The sequence below is a fragment of the Nycticebus coucang genome, chromosome 10 (assembly GCF_027406575.1).
Source record: "Nycticebus coucang isolate mNycCou1 chromosome 10, mNycCou1.pri, whole genome shotgun sequence".
NCBI lineage: Eukaryota > Metazoa > Chordata > Mammalia > Primates > Lorisidae > Nycticebus > Nycticebus coucang.
In genome coordinates, this window is record NC_069789.1 from 95,233,647 (window position 1) to 95,250,707 (window position 17,061).

At 47.4% G+C, this 17,061-nt stretch overlaps 1 protein-coding gene across 1 annotated transcript in view; it reads right to left on the reverse strand.

Moving 5' to 3' along the window:
- UCK2 (uridine-cytidine kinase 2) overlaps positions 1 to 17,061 on the reverse strand; it is a 98,082-nt gene that overhangs the window by 4,513 nt on the left and 76,508 nt on the right. The window contains exons 2-6 of the mRNA XM_053606647.1: positions 14,496 to 14,655; positions 13,320 to 13,416; positions 11,145 to 11,287; positions 4,048 to 4,145; positions 1,169 to 1,217 (exon numbers count right to left, since the gene is read on the reverse strand). Coding sequence (XP_053462622.1) covers positions 1,169 to 1,217; positions 4,048 to 4,145; positions 11,145 to 11,287; positions 13,320 to 13,416; positions 14,496 to 14,655 — 547 coding nt within the window. The remainder of the gene's footprint in view (positions 1 to 1,168; positions 1,218 to 4,047; positions 4,146 to 11,144; positions 11,288 to 13,319; positions 13,417 to 14,495; positions 14,656 to 17,061) is intronic.

Here is a 17,061-nt window from a genome sequence, read left to right on the forward strand (position 1 = left end):
GGAAGAAGCAATCAACCAGAATTCTGAAGACTCAATGACTGGCCACAGTTCCAACACCATCTCTCAACTTGAAGATCCTGCTACAAGGGCACCTACCAGCTTCCCATCCCAAGACATGGATGGCATCTCCATGGAAGATCTTTTCCTCTCCTCACTCTCCAGAGTAAGGTGGAGCTATCCTTCATTAACATTGGAAATAAATTACATACCTTGACCAACTGATCGATGTTATATCACCAAAAATGGAATAAATATCAGTGCGTTCTGATAGGACACATAAAGAAAAACAACACAGGAGAGCTCTCCTACACTGTTCCTCTAGTTGGTATGAGGTGAATCTAATCATGAGGAAACAAGGGACAAACCCCGATAGAGGGGAATTCTCCTAAACGATGGGCATATACTCTTCCAAAACACCAGCATCATGGAAAACCAAGACAGGCTGAGGAATACCAATACGTTCAAGATTAATATCAATAGTAAGTTTCCTAAATTTGATTACTGTACCATGGGGATTAATGATAATGTCCTTGTTCTTAAAAATATACATAGTACAGTGAGCTATTTATTGCTGTGACTGACTCCCAAACAGCTCAGCCAAAAAAATAAGGGAAGAAAAAATAATATTCATGGGTGGTGCCAGTGGCTCAAGGAGTAGGGCACTGGCCCCATATACTGGAGGTGGCCAGTTCAAACCTGGCCCCGGCCCCGGCCAAAAACAGCCAAAAAAAAAAAAAAAAAAGAAAAAAGATATTAATTATTGAGAGAATCAGAAGACAAACTCCCATCTTATATATCAACTCTGGTCACTCTAAATTAGGTCAAAGAGGAAATCTGCTTTAGCTGGAAGGTGGCTTCAGATGCAAGGTATCCACATGTCTTTGCTGGGGAGAGCACCTTCCTCCACGCCGAAGTCATCTACAGTAATCTATTTCCACCAGAGAGGCAAAAGTTCAGTCTGTCCACATACAGGGATGCACATATGCCCAGGTATATGCGTCCCCAAGGCCAGACAGGCAGGCAGAAATACCTTTCTGGCTCATAAGCACAGACCAGTGGGGCAGCCCACTGGTGTACAGAGCCCATGTGGTCACCACATTCTGCCCCAAATTGTGATAGATAAAGGACAGGCATTATGCATCACAGGATAACACCCACCAGGACTCACCTAGATTATCTGCACCTCTGGGGATGATCACATCAGCGTACTTCTTTGTCTGTGGAGAAAGATATTTACAATGAATTAACAGAGAAGTGCAGGGACAAACTGCACTTCCCCAAGGGCATATGGGGAAGGGGGCAGCCTAGCATGAAACCTCAAGTATAAGTGTTATTTATAATTTCATAGGGAAGCCATCTTGAAATGTGGGGAACCCTAAAGTGCCTTGTGTGGGTAAAATGTGAATGAAAGAAGGCAAAAACAAAAAATAGCCAGGCACTATGGCAGGTGCCAGTAGTCCCAGCTACTCAGGAGGCTAAGGCAAGAGAATCACTTGAGCCCAAAAGTTTGAGGTTGCTGTGAGCTATGATGGCACCACATGCTACTGAAGGTGACACAATGAGACTCTGCCCCCCCCCCCAAAAAAAAGAAAAGGTAAGCTGGGTGTTGTGGTAGGCACCTGCATCTCAGCTACTCGGGAGGCTGAGGCAAGAGGATCGCTTGATCCTAAGAGTTTCAGGTTGCTGTGAGCTATGACGCCATGACACTCAATCGAGGACAACAAAGTGAAACTCTGTCTAAAAAAAATTAGGGCAACAAAGTGAAACTCTGTCTAAAAAAAATTAAAATTAAATAAAATGTAAAAAGTAAAGCCGGGTGGCGCCTGTGGCTCAGCGGGTAGGGCGCCAGCCCCATATGCCGAGGGTGGCGGGTTCAAACCCAGCCCCGGCCAAACTGCAACCAAAAAATAGCCGGGTGTTGTGGCGGGCGCCCGTAGTCCCAGCTACTTGGGAGGCTGAGTCAAGAGAATTGCCTAAGCCCAAGGATTTGGAGGTTGCTGTGAGCTGTGTGACGCCACGGCACTCTACCGAGGGCGATCAGGTGAGACTCGGTCCCTACAAAGAAAAAATAAATAAATAAAATAAAATTCTCTTTAAAAAAAAAAAAAAAAGTAAAGCCACAGAGATGTTCCTTTTGTTTTTGCTTCCTGTTTATTTGGCTGGACACAGTGGCTCACCGTCTATAATCCTACCACTTTGAGAGGCCAAGGCAGGAGGGTCACTGGAGGCCAGGAGTTCCAGACAAGTTTGATCAACATAGCAAAACTGTTTCTTTCATTAAAAAAAAAAAAAAAATCTTGGCATGGTGGCACAAAACTGCAGCCTCAGCTACATGGTAGACAACAGAGCAGGACCTTGTCTCTCCAAAAAAAAAAAAGTTTTTCTGATTGTTTTGTAGACCATTCTACAAATAGCTTCATCTTGGCATACAACCTGAGTTGAGCATGAGACCACAAAAACAACACCTTAAGTGTGTGGGCATCCTTACTCTGTGCAGCCTCCATGCTAGAGCTGTTAAAATTTAAGTGTCAGGCCCAATCCGAACGGGAACTATGCAGCCATTTACTAGGTCCAAGTTCCTGGCTTTAGAGGGGAATGCTAGTCTTCCCTGAGTAAAGAGTGGCTAGCCCACGGGACAAGCAGAAACAACCTAGAAAACATTTGCACAGAATTCTGAGCTCCATTACAACTAAGTTAAGCAACAGGAAACTAGCATTTTACTCTTTATAAATGAACTTTGTATTCTTATTGTTAAGTTAAAAAGAGAGAGAGAGAGAAGTCCTCAGATATATAAAGGGATGGAAAGAATTTCACAGGCCTCTTCCCAATAACCTAATCTTGTAACCCAACCGTCTCCAGGGTGATGAATCTGGTGTCAAGGGTACTCAGCTGACTCAGAAGCCCACCATCCCTGACCTGAAACAAAAGTCTGGTTTGATGGAAAACCTGCTAACAGACTTAAAGAAACAGAGACAGTTTGGGATCCTTTCTTTCCAGGACAGAAAAAAGAAAGAAGTTAATTATTAGAAGGATAAAGGCCCATACCCAGCCTTACTCTAAAGCTATTCTCAATGCCTTCAGAAATCCCAGCCCTTCCAAAAGACCACACCCAAGACAAGTTAAACACCAACTTTTCCCTCCTTTTTTCTCTCACAGCTTAATTATAAATATTTAAGAGGTTTAGACCATGGCTTGACCATGCTGGAGAAGACACTCAGATGTAGGCTCCTCCTGAGTTAAGTACTTCTATTTCCAAAATGAAGTTCTCTCTTTCCTCTTTCCTCCCCCAGAATCCCACTGAGCCCTACCTCCCATCTCATCTCTGGTGCCCTTCTCTGTCTTTCTCCAGGAAATGGAGGGCATTTCCTGGGCTGAAGGCTGATTTGCTAAATAGCTTATAATTCGACACCCCCCCACTCCCCTTTCTCTGAAAGCATTTCCCTAGGGAATTTCCAGCTGCCATGGGGAAGGACAGGAAAGTCTGTGCCAGAGCAAAAGGAAGGAAGGTTATCCCGATATGGCACAACACTTCCCAGTCGGGCCCTGCACAGGGGCCCAAAGACACCCTAGACACCCTCAAGCAGTGCTAACCTGCAGCAGTGGGAAGGGTCAAAGGAAACACCTTGGGGCTCAGCCCTCAATGCACCAACATCCACCCCAGACCATCTCAGACCTTGGAGAGATCCAAATGGCTGAGAGCAATCCCCAGGCAGGACATGCCCTCAGTAAGAGGTCTCACGTCATGACCGCCACGTGAGAAAAATCAGAACTTGCTGGGAATTAAAGAGGCAGCCTAAGGATTAGCAGGACGTGACAGGGCCACCCCAAGAAAGAACAGCAGGACAGAGCTCCCAGAAAACTTGGGGGCAGGATAAAGGGACCAAAGGCACCCTCTCATGTGACTTCAGAACAGGGGTTCACTCCGACAGAGGAGTGAGAGTCAAGCTCCCCTTGACGCCATCAACTTACATATCTTCCCATGTGCCGTGGGTGTCATTAAATTGTAAGTTCTACATTCAACAGAAACAAACCGAGAACGCAACTCACTGGCAAGCAGAACTCCTCAAAGGCGGGCTTGACGAACGTAATGTACTGAGATAAAATCTGCTCCAGGTCCCTGCCTCTTTCACTGATGTCCCTCAATACTACAAGAGAAGGAAAAACAAGAATCAAGAAAACGGTGAGGGGAAGAAAACGGTGGGGAGCCAGCAACTATGTGCCCTTGCAAGGCCGGCCAGGCTCACACGGATTCACAAACGCTCCGGACAATTCACGAGCTGGATTCCTGAGAGGCTGGACTGACAGCAGATGAGCAGCAGCTTCGGGAAGAAGTTATGTTTCTGTAACTTCTTACAATGGTCAAATTCTGCTGTGACAAAATAGTCTCTGAAACAAAAGGCTACCCAGCTGAGGCCTAATATTTGACCCAAACATAATTTCAGTGAGGAAGAACAACTAAAAAAAAAGGCAGGATAGCCTGGAGAGCTCATTGTAATAGGAAGCAGTCTGGGCTTCCACTGTCCCCTTGCACGCACTTACCTGTGCTCAGAAGGTAAGTCTGGGACCTACCACTCAGGTGTCAGCTCCTTGCTCCCAAGGCCTACCCACACCACACCCCCAAGGCACAGGGAGCAGCAGGGGACCCAGCTGTGGTTAGCCCATCCCACTCACCACAAACACAGAGGTTTACAAAGAGGACAATCACTCAGTGTAAGATGAGAAAGCCATGGTCTAGGACACGGTGAGCTGGGCTATGATAACGCCCAGGTGAAACCACTCGCCATCTTCTCTGCTACCTTCTTTTCACCAGATGCTTTTTTTTTTTTTAAAGTCACTTTCTTGTTTTCTTTTGGGACAGAGTCTCAGGCTGTCACCCTGGGTAGAGTGCCAGGGCATCACAGCTCATGGCAACCTCCAACTCTTCGGCTTAAGTGATTCTCTTGCCTCAGACTCCCAAGTATCTGGGACTACAGGCACCCGCCACAACACCCGGCTATTTTTATGTTGCAGTTGTCATTGTTGTTTTAGTTGGCCCAGGCTGGGTTTGAACCCACCAGCCTCAATGTATGTGGCTGGTGACCTACCCATTGAGCTACATGCACTGCCCTAAATAGTGTTTTGTCAAAAAATAAAAAGGAGACTGATCATCCTGGTCCCACCAGTTAACTAACCCCCTGAACCTCAGTTTCCTCTTAAGCAGTGAATTTGTTTTTTGTTTGTTTTGAAAATAGTTTTGTTTAATAAGCTTAAAAATAAAAAAAATGATAAGATAGCATATACCACTGTAAGTTGAACATATTTGAGAAAAGAATCAATTAAAACTTTTATCAAAACCAAAACAAGTGAAGTAAGAAATTGCAGGAGTAGGTTAAGCAGCAGTTTAACAATTCAGAGAACAGAAAGTAGACTAGAATAAAGATCTGAATAAAATAGAATAATGCCTAAAATAGAACGCATAGACTCAAAAAGATGAATTAAACAGTGAGTTTGCAAGGAGATTTTCTCAATCAAAATAGCCTCTCCCTACAGAGGGAGACAAGACACAAAATAAAATTTTTTTATTTCAGATTAATGTTAGGGTACAATTAGGTTACAATGTTTGTATCTGTTAGGGAGAGTACCTGTTGTAGGTTGTCTCCTGTGCCCAGAAGGTGTGCCATATACCCTTACATTGTGCCCATTAAGTGGAAACACACCCATCACCCCTCCCCCCCCATCTTGAATTGAACTGAGTTTTTCTCTTACGTGGGAGTGTGTTAGATCACCTACTGGCTTCTTATTAGTATTGAGTACATTGGATACTTCTCCATTCTTGTGATACATCTTTTTTATTATTATTATTATTATTATTTCAGATTAATATGAGGGTACAAAGGATACTACAGGTGTCATTTTAAATCTTATCACCTGAGCTGCTAAAGCTTTACCATCCCACCATGCTAAAGGTTGTCATCCCTATCTACAATGATTGCAGTGACCCGTCAGCTCCTTCTCAATCATCTCTCAGTTAACAGACCCATGCATGGGGGGAAACTCACACATAAATATGGGAACTATGTATGAATGAATTTCTGGAAAGCCCTGTCTGTAACTAATTCTGCGTTTATACATTACTACATGGGCGCGTGTTTAGACATGCATGTGGGCAGGGGCAGGGAAGGAGGAAGGGTCTCTCTGCTGTGATTCAGACTGACACAAAATGTGAAAAGCTACGAACTGTCAGGAAGAGCACATTCCAGAAAGCCAGAAACTAACACTATCATCATCCGACTTCCGCACTAGCTCCTTAATTTACACAGTTTTCGCACAGGAGCCTGGGTAATAAAACGGTCGGTTGGGCCCCAATATGTTAGGATGTGCCCACCAGGCTGGGTAGCCATGCCTCCCCCAGCTGGTTTTCCTGGCATCACCACACAGGGCCCTGCTCAGGGGCCGCCCTGCTCCCATGCGGCTCCCGCTGCCCCTGCTGACCTATTGCGGAGACTCAGCCAAGGAGCCACCCAAGGAGCTGCCACGTGGCTCGCCCCTAGAAGTCCTCCCAGACCTGGCACCTGGAGTTAATGAGATAGACACGTCCAAAACACACAGCAACTGTAGCCTCCAATTCTTCACATGTCTCCAGACAAAGCCCAGAGAAGAAAGCAAACCAGATCAAAAGGGTATCAGAGCCAGGGGGAAAAAACAAACACACACCAGAACTCGAGTGGCTTTTAATTAAAGCCTTACAAACACCTGATGCCAGGTCTGTGTGGCAACACACGCTCTTCACGAGTGCTGAGAGCACTGGCACCAAGGAAGCTCTGTCATTCCCCAGCACATGTGCACACACACACTGGCTCCAACCCCCCTACTGCCCTCTGCTGGGGCCTTGGCCACCACCCCTGCGTATGTGCAGATCTGGTAGCTGCAACTTTTGTCACTGGAGGGAAGAAACTGAGGACAAGTCACAGTGACTCTGCTGCCTCTCACCCTACCATCTAGCCCGTGTGAGCCCTGGGGCCGATCCTGACCCCTGAAAGTTCTAGCTCTGTGACCTTGGACAAGCTACTTAGTATCCTCTTTGAATCTCAGTTTCCCACACTGAAACAGGGGCAATAATGCTATCTTCCTCTTAAATGTTATTATTTAGGAAGACAGGGACACAGGCTTGCAAAAAACTCTTCGGCACTGTAGCTGGCTCCCACTACACATGCAGTAACACGTGTTTCTGTGATGCCAACAGAACCTAAGGAAGCTTCTGGAGCATGGCGGCTCCTTGATGGGCGGCCCAATGCAGCGGGACGCAGGAACCGACCAGAGTCTAGTCAGACCTAGCTGATGCAGGCGGGAGGGAGTGCTGCAGGGCCCCTAGAAAAGCAGAGGTGTGCAGGGATGCTATGCAGGAGGGGATGGCAGAGCACAGACCCAAGAAAAGACATCTGGGAAGAGGGAGAAACAGGGAAGGTAGGGAGGAGTCACAGCCTTCACTCTGAAACAGGAAACAGGAAATGGGTCAGAATCTTACCCAAAAGGCACTGCCCACCTCTGCTCCCCAGAAGCCTTGGCAAGAGTTATCCCCTTAAGCTGCCTGGGTCCCCTCCTTGAGCCAAGGACAACACAGGGCCAGCCAGGTCACTGCACTGAAAGGCCCTCGTCCTCAGGCAGCCAGGAAACAGAGCCAGGCCAAGGTCTGAGTCAGAACAAGGTCTTGGCACAAACTGGAAACTCCAGGGACTCAAAACCAGCTCCTGCAACATCACTCTGCCCCCGGCACATTTGCTGGGTCAGAGGACAGGGCAAAGGGCAGGAAGCTACAAATCTACCTACATTCCCTGCTGGGCTTTCCACTTCAGCCTTTCCAAATCCAAGTAACTCATTACAGTTAGCCAAAGCCAAGGCCAAAATGTAGAAGGACCCAAAATAAAGACAATAATACCTAATGGTGAAGTCCCTTTACTTTGAACATGAGATGAGAGGTGTGTCACCTGATAGTAAAAGAAAAGAATGGACACGCCAAAGGCTCAGGGCAGCCCACTACACACACAGGCACAGAGAACAGCGTGCCAGGCAGGCAAGGGGGTCAGCATCACAAATCTCCTGCCCCTGTGTTCAAGGGCAGGTTGGGGCAAGGAGTGCAGAGGGTAGGGGTGCAGTCATGGCTGGAAACTAACGCCTACGAGTACAGGGGGGGCTGACAGGAAGGAGGTGCAGGGGCCAGCTTGGAATGCAGGAATGGAACTAACTCAACTCTCCGAGAGTGTTCTCAAGGCCACCAGCTTCATCTGACTAACTCCCCATCCCACAGTGCCCCCGCGCCCCACAATGCGCATGCCAGGGATGTTTTTTATTCCATGTGGAGAGAAAATGAATTTGTAAAAATAGCATGTGGGAAAGTCCCAAGAGTATACCAGAAAAGTGACCTGTCACAGAGTGACATGTGACATGTGAAGTCAGCGGATCTGAGAGGAGAAAGCAGAGCCGCCCAGGCAGCACCATGGAAGGTGGTAGGTGGTACAACTGGCCCCCGAGAAGCCCCTGGGGACAGCCGCCATCACCAGGGCAATGCTCCCGTTTCACATAAGGATCCCAGGATAAGAAAGGGACAGAGAATGCTCCATTTAACCTACCCACGATGATCTGTTTTAACTGGACACTAAGACTCACTTTATTTCCAAGGTCATCACCACTACTCAGACCTTAGCTCCCATCTCCTCTCGCACCCTCTCCCAGGGGGCCTCCGGCAGCATCGTGGCACCCCTGAGCCTGTGTATCACCTGCTGGACTAAGAGTGGCATTAGCCCAGGTATCGCCAGCTCCTAAGGATATGACACCAGACCCCCTCAGAAGTCCTGACAGAAAACCCAGGAAACAGAACAGCACCAACCACCTCAGTTGAGGCAGGTCCGTGACCCACCAGAGTCATGTATCCACTAATGCGCCACCGGGTACTTCACCCGCATTTCCTCTTATCTTCACAACTGTCCCAGGAGTACTAATGGAAAAGTGAGGCACACGGAGGTTAAGACACAATGCGCCAAGGTCACATATCCAGTAAGTGGTGAAACCAGGATCTCAGCCTTGTATACTTGACTCCAAAATTTATTTTCCCCGCTGTACCATGCTACCTCCCTAATTTGGCAAGCTACTATGGACATTTGAGCAACCTGGGTGTGTGTGTGGACTAAGGTGACAAACCAGGCCCTGGAGAAGAAGTAGGGGAGTTTGTCAGGCTCCGGCTTCAGTGACTTGTCGAAAAAGAAGACAACACAGCTCTTATCTAGCCAGAGTCCTGGCATTAAAGGCAGCCCTGTCTCCCCCCAGGTTACCCACAAAGAAACCCAGGTCTAGGATGTCACTAGAAACTAGTCACAAAGCTGGCTGGGGCTCCACTGTTACTAAAACACAGGCCCTTTCCACTCCCATTCTTTTTTCTATCACGTGGTTAATACCTGTCCCCAGCCCACCTGGAAGAGGAGTGCAGCTCTCACCAACTTAATGGAATATGGATCCTACTACTACTTAGAAGAGCAAAACCCAGGACTTGTTTCTCTATGCTCTGCTGGTTCATTAACAATTCCTGCAATAATACTAAAATGGATCATCTCATGATTATTTCATGAACCAAGAAGAGAAAACTGCTCAGACTTCGAAGTCAGAAGGCTCTGAGCTAGAGTTTACAGAATTTGAACCTGCCAGTAATTTGTCCTGTGACTAGAAGCTGCCTCTGTCATTTCCAGTGTCTCCCTCCCTCCTCCTCACAGTGGAGTTCAAACCTTAGTCACCTTCCATTCCTTCTCCCTCACCCCCACCCACCACCCTTCTGGGTCCTACCCATCTAACTCTGCCAATTCTCTGCTCTCCCCGATTCTCTGCTCCCTCCCCCATCACGTGTCCAGATTAGCAGAACAGTCCCCAAGTAGCTACCCCCAGGCTGTACCTTCACTTGAGTTTCTTCTGCAAGAACAGTGTCCAACACAGAGCAAAGGCATTTCACTTGTCTTGCTGGAAGCTCAGAGCTTTCCTATGCCTATCGGAAACCAAATTAGAAGTTTCTGGCCCCACACTACTTTCTAGGGTCTCTTCATGCAATCCTCTGTACTCGCCAGCCCGACACTCTTGGAACAAGCCACTGTGTGCCATGCACCTTTGTGGGTTGCCTACATCGTCACCCTACCCAGCAACATCCAAGTCTCAATTCCCTCCTCTTCTCCATGAAGTCACCCAATCCCTCCTTATGAAAGCAAGCCTCCCTATGAAAGCAAGCTCTCTGCTCAGCATCCATGGGGCTTAACTCAGAGGCTTGGTTCCCCAACCAAAGGGCATTTCTGCACCTTCACTATCGGGCAGGCATAGGGCCTAGGCAAGAAGGTGCACGCTCAAGGCCTACAGAGAAAACCACAAACTAATGAGCTCCTGAGCTGGCTAGAGAAAGTAGCAAAGGCTCACAAAGCTTTCTGGAAATAAAGAGGTAGAAAAGCAGAATAACAGGACAAGGTGCCCAGTGCTACAGAAAAGGGGGCATCTGTCCTCAGGGGTTCTACACTTAGTCCACGAAATCAAGACTTTGATATCTTAGCTTGGCACCCATAGCTCAGTGAGTAGGGCTCCAGCCGCATACATCGGAGCTGTAGGGTTCGAACCCGGCCTGGGCCTGCTAAACAACAATGACAACTACAACAAAAAAATAGCCAGGCATTGTGGTGGGCGCCTATAGTCCCCAGCTACTCGGGAGGCTGAGGCAAGAGTTGAGGTTGCTGTGAGGGATCTAACAAGGGCAACACAGTAAAACTCTGTCTCAAGAAAAAAAAAAAAAAAAAGACTTTGATGTCTTATGGGGGTGGGGGGGAATCACAAAGAACTAAGCACATAACCAAGCTTTTTCCCAGCAAAACCAGAACATCAACTTCTTATTTCATCTCCATGACCTCACAAGCCTTGTATTATCCAAAATACTAGGTGACTAACACTTTCTCAAATGTCACCCAACCTTTGGACAGCAGGATGTCCTGGGGCTGATGCAGCGGGCTGTGCCACGTGACAACACAGCTGCCTCAGGGAGGGCATGGGCTTTGGAACTAGACGGAGGGGGTACCCTATTATGGGATCCCAGCTCCCTGCCCCCAAGGTAGCCACCCACAGGACCATGTGAGGCCGTAGGGACTTACCTCTGCGGGAGAGCCGGGTGTCCGCATCTGTGTCCACAAAGAGCTTCATCTGGAACAGGTCTCGTACCTCCTGGGAGTAGAAGGCCAGGATCCCTTCAAAGAGCACCACATCTGCAGGGTAGACAGTAACTGTCTCCTCCTTCCTGCAAAGCAAAGCACAGAGCAGGTGATGGGCCGAGCCAGGCAGGAGTCAGCACAGAAGAGAACAAGGGCCAAAGCATCTGGCTGGGCTGGGGCTCAGGGTTTCATCCCCCGCTCCGACTTCAAAAGCAGAGGTGCAAGGCTCAGCCAACAAACCCCTAGCACCACCACCAAAGACTCCTATATGGAGTCCCGAAACAGTCAAAAAAGGGGCCACAGCAGCTGGGACAAAGGTCTCCTTTGACCTGCTCTTCCAAGTTTTTACCATAAAGCACAAAGAAGAGGGCAGACATCCTTCTTGGAATTAAAAAAAAAAAAAAAAGCCTGCCTTGAATGAAGAATAAAGACAGACAAAAGCAGATGTGATTTCTTTTTTCTCCGAAGGCGTCTCCAAGAATGCTCTCATGCCTGGCATTTATGGAACCTGACACTCTGAACTTTAAAAACAGAAACTCAAGTTTTCTCTCAGCCACCCCACTCCCTCCCGCAAGATGGAGGCAACCAAAGAAGGGAGGAATAGGCAGGGGGAGGAAAGGACGGGAAAAGGAAAAGTATTGGGAAAGAGGATACAGTCAGCAGCATGTGTGTAGAAGTACAGAATCCAGGGTCCTGTCCGGCTTGGCTCTACCACCAGCCAGTGCGGTGGCCCTGATGAGTCAATCCCTCGCTCCCTCAGGCTCCGCTTCCTTATCAGTAAGGCAGGGACACAAATGATCTAGTGCACTTGCCCCACATAGCTGGGAAGCCTGAGGCAGATACTAATGCCAACAGGACTTTTCAAAAGCCTCAGGGGTGCTCAACAATAATGTTGTCCTTTCGCAGGTGAGCCTGCTGGGACCAGCTCTGCGTGCCTCAGTTTCTCTGTGTTCCTTCTATCCTTTGACTCTTGTCCTATAACCACCTTCCACATCACCCACTGCCTCTTGCTCAGAGTTCACTGAAAGAGAAATTATGATCATCAGTGCAAGGTTTTTGTTCACTGTGACTAACAGACTGGAAAACATCTGTGAATAAAACCAAAAAAATTCCTTAAGTCCCTTAAAACAACAGTTCTAGGTGCAAACACAGCGAGGTCAGCAGCCACCAACTAGCGAGGAAGCTCTTGGGAACTTCCCTCCCTTAAACACTCTCTGATTCCCTATCAGCTTGGATCACGGGTTTAGGTCTGAGTTTTAAAGCAGGCGTCGTAATTGCCAAGTGGCAGAATATGGGTACATTAGGAAGACTGGGAGATTCTATCGCACATGGAATCCAGCCCACAGCGTGGGTGTTTCCGAGGACCCTGGTGAGAGGTGGAGGGGAGCACCACAGCAGCCCCACTCTGCATGTCAATCACCCTTCTCCCACCAAATCCCTGCCACACTCTCAAGTTCTGACTCACGAGAAAGACACAGGCTGGGTGTGCACTGTATTATAGGCTGGTGCTCTGCACAGTTCTGAGGGAGGGTGGGGGCTCTGGCCAGCAGGAGGACCGTCCTCCAGGGGCCTCTTCCCACCACTCAGAGGGAAGAGGGGAGAGACAAGAGGTGTGGCCACTCCTCTAACCAGGATCATGAAAATCAAAGCAGTGGAAATGACTGGTTTGATCTGAATGAGAAACTCTGAGAAGTAGGGAGGCTTGGTTGATGCTGACATCAGTGTCTAATGATCTCAAACCCTCACATGGTCCAATCCCATGTGAACCAGGAGAGTTCACAAAGAACAGTTTTCTTTGTTCTTCCCGCCCTTCCTCTACCCCTCTTCATTTTGTTCCAAGAACAACACCTCAGGGACGTGGATCAGAACACTTGTGCAGTCCCTCATCCAAGCTCAATCATGAACCTTCAGAGCTAACAAAAGGTGATGAGGAGAGTGTTCCAGGAAGTGTCTGGATGAACTCCCCAACCTATGTACCCTGAAGCGCGAGCTGACACCCCTGCCCCACCACTGCCAGCTGCATAGGTCTGAAGTGCAAAGCGTGGGGGATCTCAGTGCAGACTGGGGGTGCTCTGGAGAGCACCAGGCAGCAATCCCAGCCCAGAACAGCTCACTTACCGGGAATGGGAGACAAAGTCGTACACGGGAATCTGAACTGTTTTCCCTTCAGTGATTTCTTTGAGTGTTTTGAAGATGAGTTCATTGTCAAAGGCATCTGAAGGAAATCAAACTGTTAAAGTGTTTCTTGATTTTAAAATACTTTCTCTCCCATAACCACACACGGGGCATAATCAACAATACTTTGGCACGCCACACCCGAAAGCAGCACACCGCCGGCCAAAGCTGGATTTCTATCCAAAGCCAAATGCAGGTTCCCTGTGTGTGGAAATGGATGCATGAATGGGTTCTGGCAAACTGGCTTCTTTTATCCTTTGACATTCCGTCCCTGGCTTTAGAAAGCTCTTCCCTCTCTCCAATTTCAGCTGTTACCCTGGGATTTCCATGTTTACCTGGAAAGCACACCCATGACTGGGAGAGTACAACAGGCATTGTGCCAAGAAAGTGTGACTCCAGCAATCACAAGAAATCACAGCTCCCCACCCGGCTAGGGGAGAAATGTGCTGGTCTGGGGGGGAACAGGGCACAACTCATCCCGGCAGCCACCCTGAGTCCTCCCACCACCCTGACTGCCAGTCATTGAGCTTGGCACGTGTGTGCCCTGTGTGTTCATGGTGAGGAAGGGCGTGTGACACAGTCAGGAGGAGAAGGACCACCTACGTCTGGCCCGTCTCCCATTACAGGGCTCATGGGAAGTAGTCGCCCTTGTTTGGATTCAGACTTAATCAGTACTGAATGAGCCAAGCACAGCATGAAGCCTTTCAAAATCCTGTCTTTGATGGAAGCCCTACAACTCCGCAAAGAAGTTGTTAGACCCCTGTTTTCAAGATGGAAACAAGACTCAGAGAGGTTAAGCAACTTCCTCTCAAGCAGAAGAAAACACTCCTCCCACCTCCAGGCACATTGGCTCACGACTGTAATCCTAGCACTCTGGGAAGCCAAGGTGGATGGATTGCCCGAGCTCAGGAGTTCCAGACCAGAGTGAGATCCAGGCTCTAAAAATAGCTGCCCTCAGCTATAGTCCCAGCTACCTGGGAGGCTGGGGCAAATGAAGCCCAAGAATTTGAGGTTGCTGTGAGCTATGACGCCACAGCACTACAACTCTCTACTGGAAGTGACAAACTGACTCTGTCTAAAAAAAAAAAAAAAAACATGCTCCTGGACACCCCAACTCACCCGGGTGATCGAAGTTGAACTGGCCCTTCAGGGCCTTGGCCTTCTGCTCTGAGGTGAGGACACGGTAGAAGCTGTCCTGGCTCAGGATGACTACCTGCTTCTGGTGGTAGTCCACCTCATTCTGCCCCAGGAGCTGCACGATCTTAGCACAGACGGAGGACTGTAGAAGAGGAGAGAAGAGCAAGGGATGAGAGCAGGGCCAGGGCTGTGCCAGAGGAGCCCAGAGTCGCCCAGCTGAAGCACGCTCCCCACGAAAGCTTTGGAAAGAAGAAATCAGGAGCAGCCATCGTGTATGGTGAACTGAAAGAGAGAGAGAAGGGTCCACCCGCTACGCCTGCTGCAGGGGAGTGTAGGGATCCTGAGAGGCCCTGCCTCCCTTCTCCTGGTATCTGCAGCAATAGTTCTCTATTCTTCCACACCAGCCATTCCCAAAGCCACTGATATAACACAAATGTGTTCAGCCTGCTTCTGCTCTGGTACAGATAAACCAAAGAGGCAGCAGAGAAGTGGACCGCGGGTGTGTTGATGATATGCTGATGAGTCTTGGCATCATGAGGGACATGCTCCACGGGACATCTCAGCCCAGCACTTCCCTTTCTATCAACAGAATCAAACACAGCCAGGTGGCTCAGCCAGTTAGCAGTAGTAAGGCCACATTCATGGCTTCAATCCTACTGCTATTGGCTACTTTTGTTCTAGTTCATAGCCATGAACTTCTTCATCCTTACAGTAAACCGGGCAGCCTTTTCACAAAGGTGTATTACCACTTATGTGACCCTGATTAGGGACACAAACATCACCTTCACATCAAACAATTCTGGGGCACCTTAACCCAAACAAGTGTAGAGAAGCTAGCTCGGTGCCTGTAGCTCAAGCAGCTACGGTGCCAGCCACATACACCAGAGCTGGCAGGTTCGAATCCAGCCTGGGCCTGCCAAACAACAATGATAGCTACAATCAAAAAATGCCCAGGCATTGTGGTGGGCACCTATAGTCCCAGGTACTTGGGAGGCTGAGGCAAGAGAATTGCTTAAGCCCAGGAGTTTGAGGTTGCTATGAGCTGTGATGCCATGGTATTCTATGCAGGGTGACAGCTTGAGGCTCTGTCTCAAATAAATAAATAAATAGATAAAAATAAAAATAAAAAGTAGAGAAGCCAGTTCCAAACCAACTGAAACCCACATGCTTCGTGTTATGTTGTAATACATACATATACCTGCCCCCTTTTTGTCTCCAATAACATGTACTTTGTAAAAGGAAAATTATAAAAACAAGTACATTTAAGAGAATGAGGTAGGCTGGGCACCCATAGCACAGTGGTTACGGAGCCAGCCACATAAACCCCAAGCTAGCGGGTTCAAACCCAGCTCGGCCAGCTAAACAAGGACAACTGCAACAGAATAATGGCCGGGTGCTGTGGCGGGCATCTATAGTCCCAGCTACTCGGGAGGCTGAGGCAAGAGAATCCCTTAAGCCCGAGAGTTTGAGGTTGCTGTGAGCTGTGATACCACGGCGCCCTACTGAGGGCAACAAAGTGAGACTCTGTCTCAAAAAACAAACAAACAAAAACAAAAAAGAGGTAGCAAAGAGTTATATTCATTAAATAACTCATTATATTTTTTCAATTGATACAAAAATTAATTTAAAATAAGAATGTCTATATTACAAAAACTCTAAAAGACAAAACCTAAGCCTCCTGGTGGGGCCACAAAACAAAAACGAAAAAAAAAAAACCTAAGCCTCCTTATAGAACCTTACTTATAGAACAATAAAATAAGGCTGGGTGTGGTGGCTCTTAATTATAAGAGATGAAAAAATAGCGTATTTCAAGGTTAGTGGTACTCAATCTTAGAAGCCTTACTTTTGAATTTATTTTACTCTTGAACTTATTTTACCAAATAATCTTAACAAAGAAAAACCACTAGATCTTTCAAAAGTTACAATTCTTATGAAGTTGTAGATTTGATTTTTCTAAACGTCAGAGAACTGACTATTCCTGTCATACTAGTCAATACAAATTAAACTGCTTTAAACAGTATGTCCTGTTGTGCATGTTGTAACAGGTAACCAAATAAGGTTCTTCGGAAGAACAATTAATATCTGTTTTATTGAAAACAATTTCTCATACTTTCATGACTTTTTTTGCATACTAACACAGGAAAACATTTAAAGCTACTCTGGACTGCAAATTCATGCCTCCCCCTGCCACCATCACCAAATCACAGGAAAGTAAAACTTGCACATGGCAAACCACATTCAACAATGAAAATGTTACAACAAAATCAACTGTAAGATTTTAAACATCTGTAGCCCCACAATTTCCTTTTGCTAACTGTCATCTGTTTCTTTCGTCCTCAAGTTGCAGACAAGTAAAGCTTGTAACTGCAGCCTTAACCAGTTTTAGACAGAATTCCTTTTACAAGTTCAAGATACAAAAATGAAAAGAAGTATTGATGGAGCCAGATGTATATCATCTGTTTGTTCACATTATGATATTTTTGTTGATAGTTAAAACCCATTGTTTTGTTTCTGGTGTGTTGTGTTTTTGTGGTGTTTTGTTTTGCTT